Below are 15,866 nucleotides of genomic sequence, written 5' to 3'. Positions count from 1 at the left end.
ATATTGGCACACACACACATTCAGGCTCCACGTCTTCATTTCTGAAAGGCAGCACCAGCTTCCCAAACCATTATCACAAAAATGACTATGTACCAGAAACAGTGGCCTAGTAAATTAGTAAAACACAAAAATGCTGGGAATCAGACTGATGTCCGAGATTCCTTTAGAATCACTTCACGCTCCTTTTAAATTCTGAAGGCCACATTTTGAAAATCAAAACTCCAAGGAAACGAGGATCTTATCATTCCAACTGCAGCATTTTGAATAACTCACTTTATATATTTAGTTTTTATATGATCAAGAGTCGTGACTACATCAATATGCGAGTCCATGCTGATCTGCATGGACATTCCATGCTGATCTACATCACAGCTCCATTTGCCCTTTGTGTGAAAAAGTGCTTTCTGGTTTCTCTTTAGAACCAGCCTCCCATCCATTGCCTCTGTCTACACTTCCCGCTGCCTCAGCAAAGCAGCCAGCATAATTAAGGACCCCACACGTCCTGGACATTCTCTCTTCCACCTTCTTCCTTCGGGGAAAAGATACACAAGTCTGAGGTCATGTACCAGCCCACTCAAGAACAGCTTCTTCCCTGCTGCTGTCAGACTTTTGAATGGACCTACCTTGCATTAATTTGATCTTTCTCTACACCCTAGCTATGACTGTAATACTACATTCTGCATTCTCTCGTTTCCTTCTCAATGAATGGTATGTCTTGTTTGTATAGCGTGCAAGAAACAATACTTTTCACTGTATGTTAATACGTGACAATAATAAATCAAAGAATGGCATGGCTCCAGTTTAAGATTCTACCCTCTTGTTTTGGATCCTCCAGAGAACATGTCTTATCTGCATCTACCCTATAACATCCCTTTATCATTTAAAATCTTTTTGATTAGATCAGATCTTGTGGGGAGGAATATACCATAAATTAATGCAATCTTTCCTCATAACTTAATCCTTATAAATCTTGATATCATTTGAATGGATCTGTGAAGCCTAATCAAGGTGTGGGAGAGGAGAACTGAGCTCAGCAGGAGGCCGGCCAGGGGCCAAGAAAATTAGCAATACCTACATTGTAGACTGGCTGTCTCTACATATACATGAAATGGTCAGCACAGACAAGGGGGATGTTTCACTATATCAACAGGATGCAGCTGAACGTCCTTGATAACAGCACTAAAACTGTGATTAAGACACGATTAAATGACCATTGTCTGAATGATCATTCCATCCATCCCTTAAGATTATGGCATTACTAGGGACGTGATTAACATCTATCGTCTCGGGCCTACCTCTTCGTATCACATGTAAATAATTTACCAGTGCACGTGACTAGAAACAATTATCTTTAGTACAAGTTGTAAGAATTGCCCTATAAAAAGGCTGACTGTACACAATTGGACAGAGCAGCTTGAAGAAGTCTCCTTGGCAATAAAGGATCAGTCATGAACGCTGTGTCCAAATATGTCTTCTGCTCTGACAAAGGTTCTGTACAACTGTCTCACTTTAGTCCCATCCCATCTTTAACATAATTGAGCAATGCCTCTTTCCTTACCGTAAAAATAGCCAGTCCAAGCTTTGCCGCCTCACGGTCCTCTTTAGTCAGCATCATTCTGGGAGCGGTCCCACTGGAAAGGAACAGTTTGGAACAGGCTGGTTAATCAGATGCCACTTTACTCCAGCTAGCTCAGTATTTCATGTCAAAAAGCCCACTTGTGACACTAAAAAAAAATCAAAAGGAGTTTGAAGAGGAAATTAATTTAAAACCCTACAAGAGATGCCAACCCATTCTCGTCAGTATAAGGTTTGTAACATTCCACCCCATCCCTTCCTGAGGAATTGCAGCTCATCACCTTAGGAGCATTTAAACATTGGGTCAGTTTTACAAAGAAAGGTGACATTGTAAGCAGTGTACATAGGAGCATTAAATTACAGCAACATCGATGGATTAAATGACTGGACAAAAGGTGGCAGATGTGATTTTGATTTAGGCAAATGTTAGACGTCACCAAAAACAAAGGAAACTGATTCATCTCATTGTTGCTCATTGTGAGATCTTACTCTATGCAAATCTGTTTTGCCTACACAATAATGGATTGGCGGATTGCAAACGTAGTACCGTTGTTTAAAAAGGGTCAGAGGGATAACCCAGGGAATTATAGGCCGGTGAGCTTGACTTCAGTTATAGGCAAGCTAATGGAGAGGATCCTCAAGGATAGGATGTATGAACATCTGGAGCGCTGCAATCTGATCAGGGATACGCAGCATGGCTTCGTTACAGGGAGGTCGTGCCTTACGAATCTAGTGGAATTTTTTGAAGAGGTGACAAAAACGGTTGACGCAGGACAAGCCGTTGATGTCGTCTATATGGATTTCAGTAAGGCGTTTGACAAGGTCCCTCATGGTAGGCTGATAGAAAAGGTGAAGGCTCATGGGATACAAGGCCAGGTATGTAGATGGGTGGAGAACTGGCTTGGGAGGAGGAGACAGCGGGTAGTAGCGGAAGGCTCCTTTTCCAATTGGAGGTCTGTCACCAGTGGTGTGCCGCAGGGCTCGGTACTAGGACCTCTTCTATTTGTGGTATATATTAATGACTTGGAAGAGGGGGTAGGTGGTGTGATCAGCAAATTTGCTGATGACACTAAGATGGTTGGATTGGCGGGTACTGAGGAGCAGTGCCTGGCAATGCAACAGGACATAGACAGGCTGGTAGATGGCAAATGGAATTTAATCCGGAGAAATGCGAGGTGATGCACTTTGGCCGGAATAATGTGGAGGGGAGTTATACGATAAAAGGTAGAACTATCCGGAGTATAGATACGCAGAGAGACCTGGGGGTGCAAGTGCACAAGTCCCTGAAGGTGTCGGTGCAGGTGCAGAATGTGATGAGGAAAGCGTATGGTATGTTAGCCTTCATAGGAAGAGGTATAGAATATAAGAGTAGGAGTCTGATGTTGCAGTTGTATAGAACGTTGGTTAGGCCTCACTTGGAGTACTGCGTCCAGTTCTGGTCGCCGTACTACCGGAAGGATGTAGAGATCCTGGAGAGAGTGCAGAGGAGATTTACCAGGATGCTGCCTGGTATGGAAGGGCTGTCTTACGAGGAAAGATTGAACGAACTTGGGCTGTTTTCCCTTGAGAGACGTCGGCTGAGGGGGGATCTAATAGAGGTTTATAAGATTATGAAGGGGATAGATAGAGTAAATGGTGGTAAGCTTTTTCCGCTATTAGAAATGGATAGAACGAGGGGTCACGGGCTTAGGGTGAGGGGGGCTAGGTATAAGACAAATATTAGAGGGCAGTTTTTCACGCAAAGGGTAGTGGGGGTGTGGAATGCACTGCCGAGTAAGGTGGTGGAAGCAGGCATGCTAGGGTTGTTTAAGAGTCACTTAGACAGCCACATGAGCGGGCTACATATAGGGAGATATAGCAGGCCTTACTAAACATTGTAGGCTTGGGATTACGTTTTTGCCTCAGGGATGTTACAGTCTTTGCCTGTTTAATAATGAACTTTTTTGTCTCCACAGGCATTTAAGTCCAGCAAGGGGCATGTATGCGGCAGGTTGTAGTGGGCTGCTCTTGGACGTTGCTTCGGGAGTTGCCTATTGCTTCATGTCGTTAGTGTGCTTAAACTGGACCATCTCGAGGGCAACATGACAGCTCAGAGACTATCTCTGTTGCTGTGCGGACACATGGATTTGGGCCTGTGTCTGTGGGAGTTTGCACGTTCTCCCCGTGGTTGCGTGGGTTTCCTCCGGGTACTCCGGTTTCCTCCCACATCCCAAAGATGTGCTTTTAGGCTGATTGATTGGGTACTAAATTGTCCCTATATTGGACCTCCCTGATCCTCGCACATTAGGCGTAGACTAAAATCATGAATAGGTCACTGAGACAGTGGGACGGCGGCGTGGGCTCGTTGGGCCGAAGGGCCTGTTTCCCGTGCTGTGCTGTGTTGTTCTTTGTTCTTTGTAATTTTCCATAAGTCCCTAGATTCTGAAAAGCTTCCATCATGTTGAAAAATAGCAAAAACGTAACCCCTCTGTTCAAGAAAGGATACAGACAGAAAGCAGGAAACTGTTGAGACTACTACCAGATCAGACATGATCTTATCAAATGGCAGAGCAGGCTTGAAGTGCCAAATGATCTACTTATGTTCCTAATCCTATGTTCCTATGGTGGAATGGGCAAACGTAGCAGGTTAAATTTAATGCCGAAAAGTGATACACTTTAACTAAGACTGAAGAGAGGCAATATAAAATAATAGCAACAATTCTAAAAGAGGTACAGGAACAAAGACATGGGGAAAAATGTGCACATAATTGGCAGATGAGAAATGTAATAGAGAACAAATGCAGAGAGGTTAAGGAGAACCTTTATAAAATACTGGTTTAGCCTCAGCTGGAAGGGTGTGTCCAAAACTGGGCAATACACTGTAGAAATGATGTGAAGAAAGAATGCAGGAAATGTTTACAAAAGTCGATGAGGAACTTGTTATGTATATAGATTGGTGAAGCTGGGGCTCTTCTCAAATTGAGAGGAGATTTGAAAGAGGTATTCAAAAATCGAGATGCAGAGAAATCCTTCCCATTGGCAAGAGGGTCAAGAACTAGAAGACACCAGTTTAAGGAAAAGGTGCAACAATGACATGAAGAAAAGCTGTTTTTTTAAAGACAGCAGGTGGTCAGGATCTGGAATGCACTGCCTGAGTGAGAGTTGCAGCAGACTCAATTGAAACTTTCAAAAGGAAAATAAATTGAAGATTAAAAAAAAGTATGGGTTAAAGGGAAAGGGCAGCATATTAGCATTAGGTGAATTGCTCTTGCAGAGAGCTGGCAAAAACTTGACAGGCCAAATGGCCTCTATTATTCTATAGTTGATTCATTGCTTATGAGGTTAATTCTTTCTGAAAATTAATTTCAGATCACTGACCCAAATTAGCCAGGAAGGGGAATAAACTGAGTGAGACTTATAGATCTCAACTCCTGTCCACCCTCAATAATTAGCTCTATGGTGACAACTAATGGCCAAACTGCAGCATTGAGCTCATCTCAGGATGAAAAGCCAACAATGCAATTGTGAGGTCTAGTGCCAACTGCTCAGTCATTGAGGGATGGGCAATATGACAGCATTACTGGCAACCCCTTCCCCACCAACCTCAACCACCAAAGCCCACCTCACCCTGATGATGTAGACAAAAAGACATTACAGTTAGCTTCATGCAAGTGTGCACAAGACTCTGGTCAGGACAAAGCTAGATGTAGATCTGAACTCTGCCCTATAGGGGACCTTCTTGAACAGAGTAGAGCAATGCAGTATATGATAAATTGCCCAGGTTATGTCTTGTACATAAAAAGCAGTACAAGTCTAAACCAGTCAATTACTGCCCCATCAGTCTACTCTCGACTTCTCAGTGAAGTGAGGGAAAGGGTCATCAACATCAAGCAACCTCCTCACTGAGGCTCAGTACCACAAGGGTAACTCAGCTCCAGACCTCATTACCAGCCCTGGTTCTAGTATGGACAATAACTGAATTCCAGAGATGAGGTGGGAGTGACTGCCCTTGACATCAACACAGCACTTGACCAATGTAGTATCAATAGGAATCAGAGGGGAAACCCTCCGCTGGTTATAGTTATACATAGCACAAAAGATATAGTTGTGGCAGTTAAGAGTTCAGTCATTTCAGTCCCAGAACAACACTGGAGGAGTTTCTCAGGATAGTGTCTTAGGCCTTCAGCTGCTTCATCAATGACATACCTCCATCACAAGGTCAGAAGTGGGGATAGTCACTGATAATTGCACAATGCTCAGCACCATTCACGTCTCCTCAGAAATTGAAGCAGTCCATATCCAAATGCAACATCTATACTTGGGCTGACAAGTAGCAAGTAACATTCATGCCACATGAGTGCCAGGCAATGACCATCTCCAACACCAGAGAATCTAACCATCTTCCTTAACATTCAATTGCATTACCTTACTGTCAATAATTTAGTGGCATCAACCAGAAACTAAACTGCACCAGCCACACAAATACTGTGGCTACAAGAGCAGTCATGATTCACCTGACGAAGGGGCAAACCCCAAAAGCTTGTGACTTTACTATCAAATAAATTGGTTGGACTTTAACCTGGTGTTGTGAGACTTCTTATGCGCTACAAGAGCAGGTCAGAGGCTAGAAATCCCTCAGTGAGTAACTCACCTCCTAGCTCCCTAAAGCCTGTCCATCATCTACAAGGCACAAGTCATCTGTGTGATGGAACACTCTTCACTTGTTTGGATGAGTGCAACTCCAACAACACAAGAAGCTTGACACCATCCAACACAAAGCATCCCAACCACAAACTTTCACTCTCTCCACTGTGGTGTACATCATCTTTGCAATGTACTGCAGGAACTCATTAAGACTCCATACACAGCACCTTCCAAACCCATGATCAGTTGCTATAGAGACATGGAAACTCCACCACCTGGAAATTCCCCCCCTAACCACTCACTACCCTGTTGCTGGGTCAAAGCTCTGGAATTTCCTCCTAACAGCACATTCGATGTACCTACACCACATGGACTGCAATAGTTCAAACAGTTCTCATCACAACCTTCTCAAAGGCAATTGGGGTGGGCAAATGCTGCCCTAGCCAACAATGCCCACATCCCGTGAATGAATTTTTAGAAGTTCTACGCCTGGTTCTTGGAGTTAACCAAAAGGCAGAACTATATATGCTAACAGTCCTGAGCCTTACAAAGAGCTGCTTCAGAAAGGATCTTATGGAGATCTAGAAAACATTGACCAGCATTCACATGTCAAACGACTAGAGTGAAAGGCAGGTTTCAGGGATGCGAACATACACAGGAAGGTCATCATAGAATACATACAAGAGTGGCATATCCAGTAATGATATGTCAGTATACATTTGGGAGCGTTATACACAGTAATATATAGTATAGTACATAACGGATAGATTTGGGAAAACTAGAACTAGTAAGAAACAGCTCTCCCTACCTGGAACTGCCAAGTCCAAGGACTCGGTCAACATCTTTGCTGTCTGGTTCCACAACCTCACGCTTGCAGACCTCTGCCAGTTCCTGAAATTAGATGAGAATAAATTTTTAAAAAGACAGTGTAAACAACATCTATCTCACCACAAAGAATCATATGGTCATACAATGGTTACAGTGCAAGAAGCAGCCATGTGGCCCGTCAATCCATGCCAGTTCACTACAAGAGCAAGTCAGCTAATTCTACTGTTATCCTGTAGTGTTGCACTCTTTTGGTGCTATCTAATTCCCCTTTGGAAGCTTCAGTTGATTCTTCCTCCACTAAGTTACACAGGGGTGCAGTAAAACACACAGAAGATGACACACACAGGGTGCAGTACAACACAGATTTCACACACACATGGTGCAGTACATTACACAGGAGATGGTGCAATATATTACACACAAGATGCAGTACATTACACAGAGGATCACGTGCAGAATGCAATACATCAATCAAATAGGATCACACACCCGCTTTGACAACATTTTCATTAATTATAGCACACTTCACTCATTCCTTACCTCTTTAGTTACACCAGTAGGTTTCCTTTTGGGATTTTTGTACCCCCTAATGACAAAAGAAGAAAATACCATTGGTTTTATGTTTAGATCCTGTTGGAAGGATTTATTTTCTGTGTTTGATAAGTCCTATTGATGAGTATGGTAAAATCAAATTATCTCATTCTTCTGTATAAAGTAACATCCCATCCACTCTGCTCCATCAAACACTCCCAGTTCAAATAGACTCACCTGATGAAGGGGCAGTGCTCCTAAAGCTCGTGCTACCAAATAAACCTGTTGGACTTTAACCTGGTGTTGAGACACTACTTACAGTTCAAATACAGCAACAACTAATTATCCCATCAAACATTCAAAGACAGGTACAGCAGATCAGATACAGCATAAGGTCAGTCTGCACGGACCAAACACTCCCAAGTTGATTGCAGCAGAGGTTGTGTCCCTAAATAATCCCAGAAAACTGACACCAGTAACAGCCCACATTTGACGCTGAGCAAATCTCCCTCAGTACTTCCCCAATAAGACATAATACCAATTAGAGTATCCTGATTTCCAGAGCCATCTTTAATTGAATAAAAATAATGAGCAAGGCCCAATTATCATTCTGATTCTTAAATTTAAAAGTAAAATTTATTTATTAGTCACAAGTAAGGCTTACATTAATACTGCAATGAAGTTACCATGAAATTCCTCTAGTCACCACAGTCCGGCACCCGTTCAGGTCAATGCACCTAACCAGCACGTCTTTCAGACTGAGGGAAGAAACTGGAGCACCCGGAGAAAACCACGCAGACATGGGGAGAACGTGTAAACTTTACACAGACAGTGACCCAAGCTGGAAATTGAACCCGGATCCCTGGCGTTGAGAAGCACCAGTGTTAACCACTGTGTTACTGTGCTGTCCTGCTAACTACTGTGCCACCAAATGTGGCTTGATGAGCAACATATTGTGGCGCCAGAAGTGCCAAGTGGATGATCCATCTCAGCCTCCTTCTGAAGTCGCCAGCAAGACAGATACCAATCTTCTGCCAATTCGATTCACTCCACATGATAGCAAGATACAACTGAACGCACAGGCAACATTCAGGCATAGCATTGAAGATGTGTGATCTGAAACCAGCTGCACCTCCGGCCAAGAAATTCCAGTATAGCTGTAAGATTGGCATCTACTCAGCAGCATGGAAAATTGCACAGTTATGTCCTACCAACAAAAAGCAGGATTAATTAAACATGGCCAATTACCACTCTTAATCAACAGCATATTGATGGAAGGGATTATCAATACTGTATTAAGTGCCAACTCAGTAATAACCTGCTCACTGATACTCAGTTTGGTTCATCCAGGGCCACTCAGCTCTGACCTCATTACAGGCTTGGTGCAAAAAAGGATAAAACAGCTGAACTCAAGATGAGGCAAGAGTGACTCTCCTTGATCTCATGTCACCATTTGGCTGTTTGAATGTTCTGACTTTGTTTAAGAAGGGCTGCAGGGAAAAGCCTAGGAACTACAGGCCAGTGAGCCTGACATCTGTAGTGGGTAAGCTGTTAGAAGGTATTTTGAAAGACAGGATCTACTGGCATTTCAAGATGCAAGGACTGATTAGGGACAGTCAGCATGGCTTTGAGTGGAAAATCATGTCTCACAAATTTAATTGAGTTTTTTGAAGGGGTAACAAAGAAGTTAGATGAGGGCAGCGCAGTTGATGTTCTCTACATGGACTTTGACAAGGTACCACATGATAGATTGTTACGTAAGGTGAAACCTTCAGGATACAGGGTGAGGTAGCCGAATGGATACAAAAATAACAGAAGCCAGAGAGTTGTTGTAGAGGGTTGTTTTTCAAAGCGGAGGCCTGTGACTAGTGGTGTGCCTCAGGAATCGGTGCTGGGTCCACTGTTATTTATCATTTATATTATATTAATAATCATTCATATTATACATTTATATATTGGAGACATGGTTAGTAAGTTTGCAGATGACACCAAGATTGGTGGTATAGTGAACAGTGAAGGCGGCTATCTAGGACTGCAAGGGGATCTTGATCAATTGTGCCGGTGGGTTGAGAAATGGCAGATGGAGTTTAATTTAGATAAGTGCGAGGTGACGCATTTTGGTCGATCGAACAAGGGCTGGATTTACTCAGTTGAAGGTAGGGCATTAGGGAGAGTTACAGAACAAAGAGATCTAGGGGTACAGGTTCATAGCTCCTTGAAAGTGGAGTCACAGGTGGACAGAATGGTGAAGAAGGCATTCGGCATGCTTGGTTTCATCGGTCAGAACATTGAATACAGGAATTGGGACATCTTGTTGAAGCTGTACAAGGCCACACTTGGAATACTGTGTACAGTTCTGGCCATCATATTCACAGAAAGGATATTACTAAATTAGAAAAAGTGCAGAAAAGATTACTAGGATGCTACCAGGACTTGATGATTTGAGTTATGACAAGAGGTTGGATGGGCTGGGACTCTGGAGCATAGGAGGCTGAGGGGTGATCTTATAGAGGTCTATAAGATAATGAGGGGCATAGATCAGCTAGATAGTCAATATCTTTTCCCAAAGTTAGGGGAATCTAAAACTAGAGGGCATAGGTTTAAGGTGAGAGGGGAGAGATACAAAAGGGTCCAGAAGGACAATTTTTCACACGGAGTGATGAGGGTCTGGAACAAACAGCCAGAGGTGGTAGTAGAGGCGGGTACAATTTTGTCTTTTAAAAAGCATTTAGACAGTTACAGGTGTAAGGTGGGTATAGAGGATTTTGGGATTAGTTTCGGGATTACAAAAAGGGACGGCATGGACAAGTTGGGCTGAAGGGCCTGTTTCCATGTTGTAAACCTCTATGACTATGACTGAGTATAGTGTCAAGAAACCTGAGCAAAACTGAAGGCAATGGGAATCAAGGGGATAACTTTCCACAGGTTGGAGTCACATTCAGCACAGAGGAAAATGGTTGTAGTTACTGGAAATTAATCATCACAGTCCCAGGACATCACTGCTGGAGTTCCTCAGGGTCAACCATGATCAGCTGCATCAATGGGAATGTTTGCTGATAATTTCACAGTGTTCAGCACCGTTCACAACTGCTCAAATACTCAAGCAGTCTGTGTCCATATGAAATTTGGGCTGATAAGTAGCAAGAACAACCAGGCAACAACCACCTCCAACGGAGAGAATCCAACCATTCCCCTTGACATTGAATGGCATTACCAACACTGACATTTTCCTGTGGTTACCACTGGTAAGGAATTGAACTGGAGCAGCCATATGTGGTTACAACAGCAGAGCAGAGGCTGGGAATTCTGCAGCGAGTAACTCGCCTCTTGACATCTCAAAGCCTGTCCACATCTACAAGACACAACTCAGGAGTGTAATGGAATACTCTCCACTTGCTTGGGTGGGTGCAGCTCCAGCAACATTCAAGGTGATCAACACCATCCAGGACAAAGCAGTATGCTTGAATGACACCCCATCCAGCACAGTAAACATTCACTCTTTCCACCTCCAGTATACAGCAGCAGCAGTTTGTACCATCTACAAGACGCATTGCAGAAACTTGCGCCACCTTCATCTGCACCTTTAAAATTCTACCATGTAGGGCAAAGGCAGCAGACACATGGGAACACCACTACCTGCAAGACCCCCTCCAAGCCACATACCATCATGACTTGGAAATATATTGCTGTTCCTTCACTGTCACTGGATTAAAACACTGGAACTCCCTCCCTAACAGCACTCAAGATGTTCCTACACCACGTGGAGTGCAGCAATTCAAGAGGACAATTAGGGGTGTCCATCAAATGTTGACTCAGCCAGTGAAGCCCATAGCCTTTGAAAGAATAAAGTAAAACACACTGCATACAAAGAAGAAATACTCATTTCACAATCAAGTTATCTTTCTTTAAAAATTGTTCACGCTTTGTAAATTTTAATTATTCAAATGGTCAAAAGGTTAATTATGCTAATCATGGTCTAGGGTTGGGATATTTATACATAGAATAATAGTTATCCAGAAGTGCATAGAGATTAGATAGGTTTGGATCTACGTGCAGAGCAATGAACACTCGGTGTGATAAAAAGATCACCTGCTTGGGTCCACTCATCAGTGTTTGAATGTGCACAAAATATACTGAACCTTTTTGCAAGACATATGCACAGAATTCAGCAGGACACATACTGGGTCAATATTGGCACATTGGGAAGCTGGTATGAGTGGCAGAGTTTGCAATCTACTGCTTGACACCAGGAAGGCTGGGTTCAAAATCCAAGGCAGGAGCAAAGTCAGTGATGGCTACTGAGAAATGGCAAGAGTGCTGAGAAATGCAGTGTGCCATATTATGCAAAAACACAATCAAATGAGTTATTATATGAAACATAAATCCTTAACGTTCAAATCCCAACATTGTGTGTCTGTGTGTGAGGCAATTACCCCCCACCACTCACCCACTCCCCCACAAACCACTCCCGCTCTGAGCTCCTGCACCTCCTTGTGCATTTCCCATCAGAGGTTGTGCTTTCAGCTATTCTCAAACTTCTCTTTCCTCTCCTTTAAATGCTGTTTAAAATCTAAATTTCTGACAAAGCTTTTGGGCATCTTTCTCAATATTTCCTTCTTTGACATTGTATCACTTGTGGTTGAAACACAATCCTGAAAAAACTTGAGATGTTTCAACTACGTAACAAACACCACATAAATCCAAGCTACTGTTATAGTTCGGACTTGCTCCACTCTTCCCCCTATCCCCAACACCCCAGGCCACCAATGAAGTAATAGGGAAACGCACTGTTTGGTGTTGAGTTATAGAGATCGGAAATGGCATTGTACCTAAGTGCAGAATGACCATTAGTTTGCAAGTGTGCTGACAATGGGGTGTGGCCTTCACTGCACTCCATTTAGAAGCTTGAGAGGAACGCTGCTGCCCACGGAACCATAATCCAGAGGCTTCAGTAGAGGGGGGAGACAATGGCAGCAGGTATGTGTTATTCTCGACACTCACAGTGCTGCCATGAGGGCCTCTTGCTCAGCTCTTCGAACAGCCATCAATTCCTCGCTGCGAGACTGTGTCCCCTCAGTTTTCTTCTCTTTAGCGTACCAGGTCAGGTCCTTCCCTTTCTGCCATCGTCCAACTGGTGCCATCAATGAATTTCCTGCAAGATATGACAAAAAAACTCAATTAAGGATGTGTATTTTTTTTAATGACAACAAATCCTCAAGATAGGTCATTTCAGGCACAGTTGCTCACAGCCCCTCCTTGGGGTCCCACCAAAAATTCACATCATTACAAATCCACAGCCTCTGCTCCAATAATCACCTGCACCATTTTCTGTCAATTCTCTCTGTGTCTGTGAGACTAGCCATTAACAAATTGCTCCACAACTTCTAATGTTTCATATCCAAAAAATAACTTCTGTTCCATGATTTTTCTCACATTAGATACTGGCCTTTGCCATACAATGTGGCCTGTCAATGCAAGCAGTTTGTTTATTATCAGCAAAGAAATGTTCAGTGACACAGGGCACTGGAGGGACAGGTTAGTAAGTGATACTGTCACAGAGGTTACACCCATAACTACCACGCATCCCCACCATTACACGAAGGATAAGACCCCTCTCAGCTCCAAGCTCACTCATGATTACCCCTTCTATCTCCCACCTCAGTGATTACCCCCTCCTCTACCCCCTCACTCAGGGATTGGGGAGACCGTAGCATAATGGCAATGTCACTAAACTAGTAATCCAGAAACTCAGTATGGGTTTTCAAATCAGTACAGGGGACGCAGATTCAAGCCTGGGCAGCTGGTGGAATTTAAATTCATTAATAAAATCTGGAATATAAAGCTAGTCTCAGTAAGGGAAACAATCAGTTGTCATAAAAACCCATGGGCTTCACTAATTCTTTTAGGGAAGGAAATCTGCCATCCTCTCTACATGTGACTCTAGATCCACAGTAACCTGATTCACTCCTCACAGGCCCCTGGTCCACCAAGCCACTCAGTTCAAGGACAATTAGGCATGAGCAATGTAACACTCACATCCCATGATCTTTCCCTTCAACCTCCCCTCAGGGACCACTCCCTCAGTGACTGCTGTCTCATTCCTCTTCCCCCTTGGATTACTCCTCTGGAAAGACCCCTCCTTCACTCCCCCACACGGATGACCCCGTCTCCCCTCAGGATTAACCCCATCACCCTTCAGGGAATTTTCCTTCAGTGATTACTCCCTCTCCTCAGCGATTACCTTCACAGGCATTAACACAACCGCACTCCCTCCCTCCCCTTGAGGGTTAACCGCACTCCCTCTTCACTCAGGACTAAGCCCCCTCAACACCCTTCACCATCCCCTAACCCACTTTCCATCAGCACCCTGCGCTCCTCACCCTGTCCCAGCCATCCTGTTCCATTCCCTTTCCCCCATCTCCCCACAAACAGTCCATTCCCCACCCTAAACCCCAGCTCCTCACTCCCCCCCCCACTCCCACACCACCCCGGCCCCTCAGTCCACTCCCCCTAACACACCGCTGCCCCTCACTCCACACCCTCCACCTGGCCACCCACGCCCCTCACTCCTAACCTGCCCACACACCCTCCCCTCCACCCACGCACTGTTCCCCCCCCCCCCCCCCACCGACCCCGCACATTCCCTCCTACGTCCCCACCCCCTCCCCTCCCCTCCCCCCCAACAACCCACACCCTCCCAATCCTACGGCCCCTTGCCCTCCCCCACACCCTTCCCAACTTCCATTACACCCTCACCCTCCCCCCCATACCCCCCCGCCCCCCTCACACCCCCCCCGCCCCCCACCCACCCCCCCTCACACCCCCCCCGCCCCCCTCACGCTCCTAATCCCCTCCTCCCCTTTCCCTCTCTCCTTACCCAAGTAATTCTCCCGATGTTTATCCGCTTTCACCTCCTCCCAGGTGAACTGATCCTGTCCGCCGCGCACCCCTCCCCGGGCCGAGCCCATCATCTTCCAGCCGGGCACAAAAAAACAACACAACCCAGAGCTGATCCCGTCCCGGCCGCAGCTGGAACCTCGCAGGAAAAGCGACCACCACTTCCGGCTGAGGGGCGGCGCAGATGGATGACGATTTAGCGCAGCCATCTTACTGAAGGGCATCTGTTGTACGGTGGGAAACCGCGGGCCGCCATCTTGATGAGGGGCATCTCCGTTGGTTTAAAAAGCGTGCGCCGCCATCTTGATGAGGGGCATATTTCGTAGGTTGGAAACAGCGCGCCGCCATCTAATTGAGGGGCATCTTTCGTTGGGTAAGAAAGCATGTGGCGCCATCTTACTAAGTGGCATCTCTCCTGACCTTAGAAACAGTGTGCCGCCATCTTAGTGAGGGGCATCTTTTGTGTGGGCTATACCTCTGCCGCCCTCTAGTGTATAAGGGGAAAAACTAGAAAGACTCAGCAGTTTAGACAGCATTTGTGGAGAGAGGAACTTGAATGCTCCACCCTGTTTCACTTTTTATACGTGAGTATAAAAAGTGAAACAGGGTGGAGTATTTTCAGCAGTTTCTGCTATTTCAGATTTCTGGCATGTACATTTTTATTTTGTTTTTGCTGAGGTATATCTCACCCGGTTTTGTGCAGCGCAGACCCTTATATCTTGTGCAGAGATACAGCCCTGGTTATAACTGATCTGGACAAATACAATGGCCATTTGCATGATTCACGAGGCAGGGATGCTGGCCTGGCCTTCATAGCGAGGGGGATTGAATATAAAAGTAGGGAGGTCTTGCTGCGGCTGTTTAGGGCATTGGTGAGGCCACAGCTGGAGTACTGTGTGCAGTTTTGGGCGCCGTACTTACGCAAGGATATTTTGGCCTTGGAGGGAGTGCAGAGAAGGTTTACTAGGCTGATACCGGAGTTGAGGGGGTTGAGCTATGAGGAGAGGCTGAATAAACTAGGCTTGTACTCGTTAGAGTTTAGAAGAATGAGGGGAGATCTCATTGAGACGTATAAGATGATGAATGGGATGGATAGGATAGAGGTGGAGAGACTCTTCCCGCTCAGAAAGGATAGTAGGACTAGGGGGCACAGCCTCAAGATAAAAGGGGGGCGGTTTAGAACGGAGTTGAGGAGGAACTTCTTCACTCAAAGGGTGGTGAATCTCTGGAATTCTCTGCCCGTTGAAGTGGTGGAGGCTACCTTGCTAAATATTTTTAAGACGCGGGTTGATGGGTTTTTGATGAGAGAGGGGATTAAGGGTTATGGGGAGAGGGCAGGAATGTGGAACTGAGCCACGACAGATCAGCCATGATCTTATTGAATGGTGGGGCAGGCTCGAAGGGCTAGATGG

General features: G+C 45.0%; 1 protein-coding gene across 1 annotated transcript in view; it reads right to left on the bottom strand.

Annotated features, from left to right (window-relative positions):
- c8h1orf35 (chromosome 8 C1orf35 homolog) overlaps positions 1 to 14,590 on the bottom strand; it is a 45,047-nt gene extending 30,457 nt beyond the window's left edge. The window contains exons 1-5 of the mRNA XM_080194518.1: positions 14,435 to 14,590; positions 12,559 to 12,709; positions 7,567 to 7,612; positions 7,007 to 7,089; positions 1,559 to 1,631 (exon numbers count right to left, since the gene is read on the bottom strand). Coding sequence (XP_080050644.1) covers positions 1,559 to 1,631; positions 7,007 to 7,089; positions 7,567 to 7,612; positions 12,559 to 12,709; positions 14,435 to 14,528 — 447 coding nt within the window. The 5' untranslated portion in view covers positions 14,529 to 14,590. The remainder of the gene's footprint in view (positions 1 to 1,558; positions 1,632 to 7,006; positions 7,090 to 7,566; positions 7,613 to 12,558; positions 12,710 to 14,434) is intronic.
- Between the last annotated feature and the right edge of the window lie 1,276 nt (positions 14,591 to 15,866).

This window comes from Carcharhinus amblyrhynchos, chromosome 8 (genome assembly GCF_965287045.1).
Source record: "Carcharhinus amblyrhynchos chromosome 8, sCarAmb.v2.hapA, whole genome shotgun sequence".
NCBI lineage: Eukaryota > Metazoa > Chordata > Chondrichthyes > Carcharhiniformes > Carcharhinidae > Carcharhinus > Carcharhinus amblyrhynchos.
The sequence above is the reverse complement of the archived record's forward strand: the minus strand, read 5'-3'. Positions and strand labels throughout refer to the sequence as shown.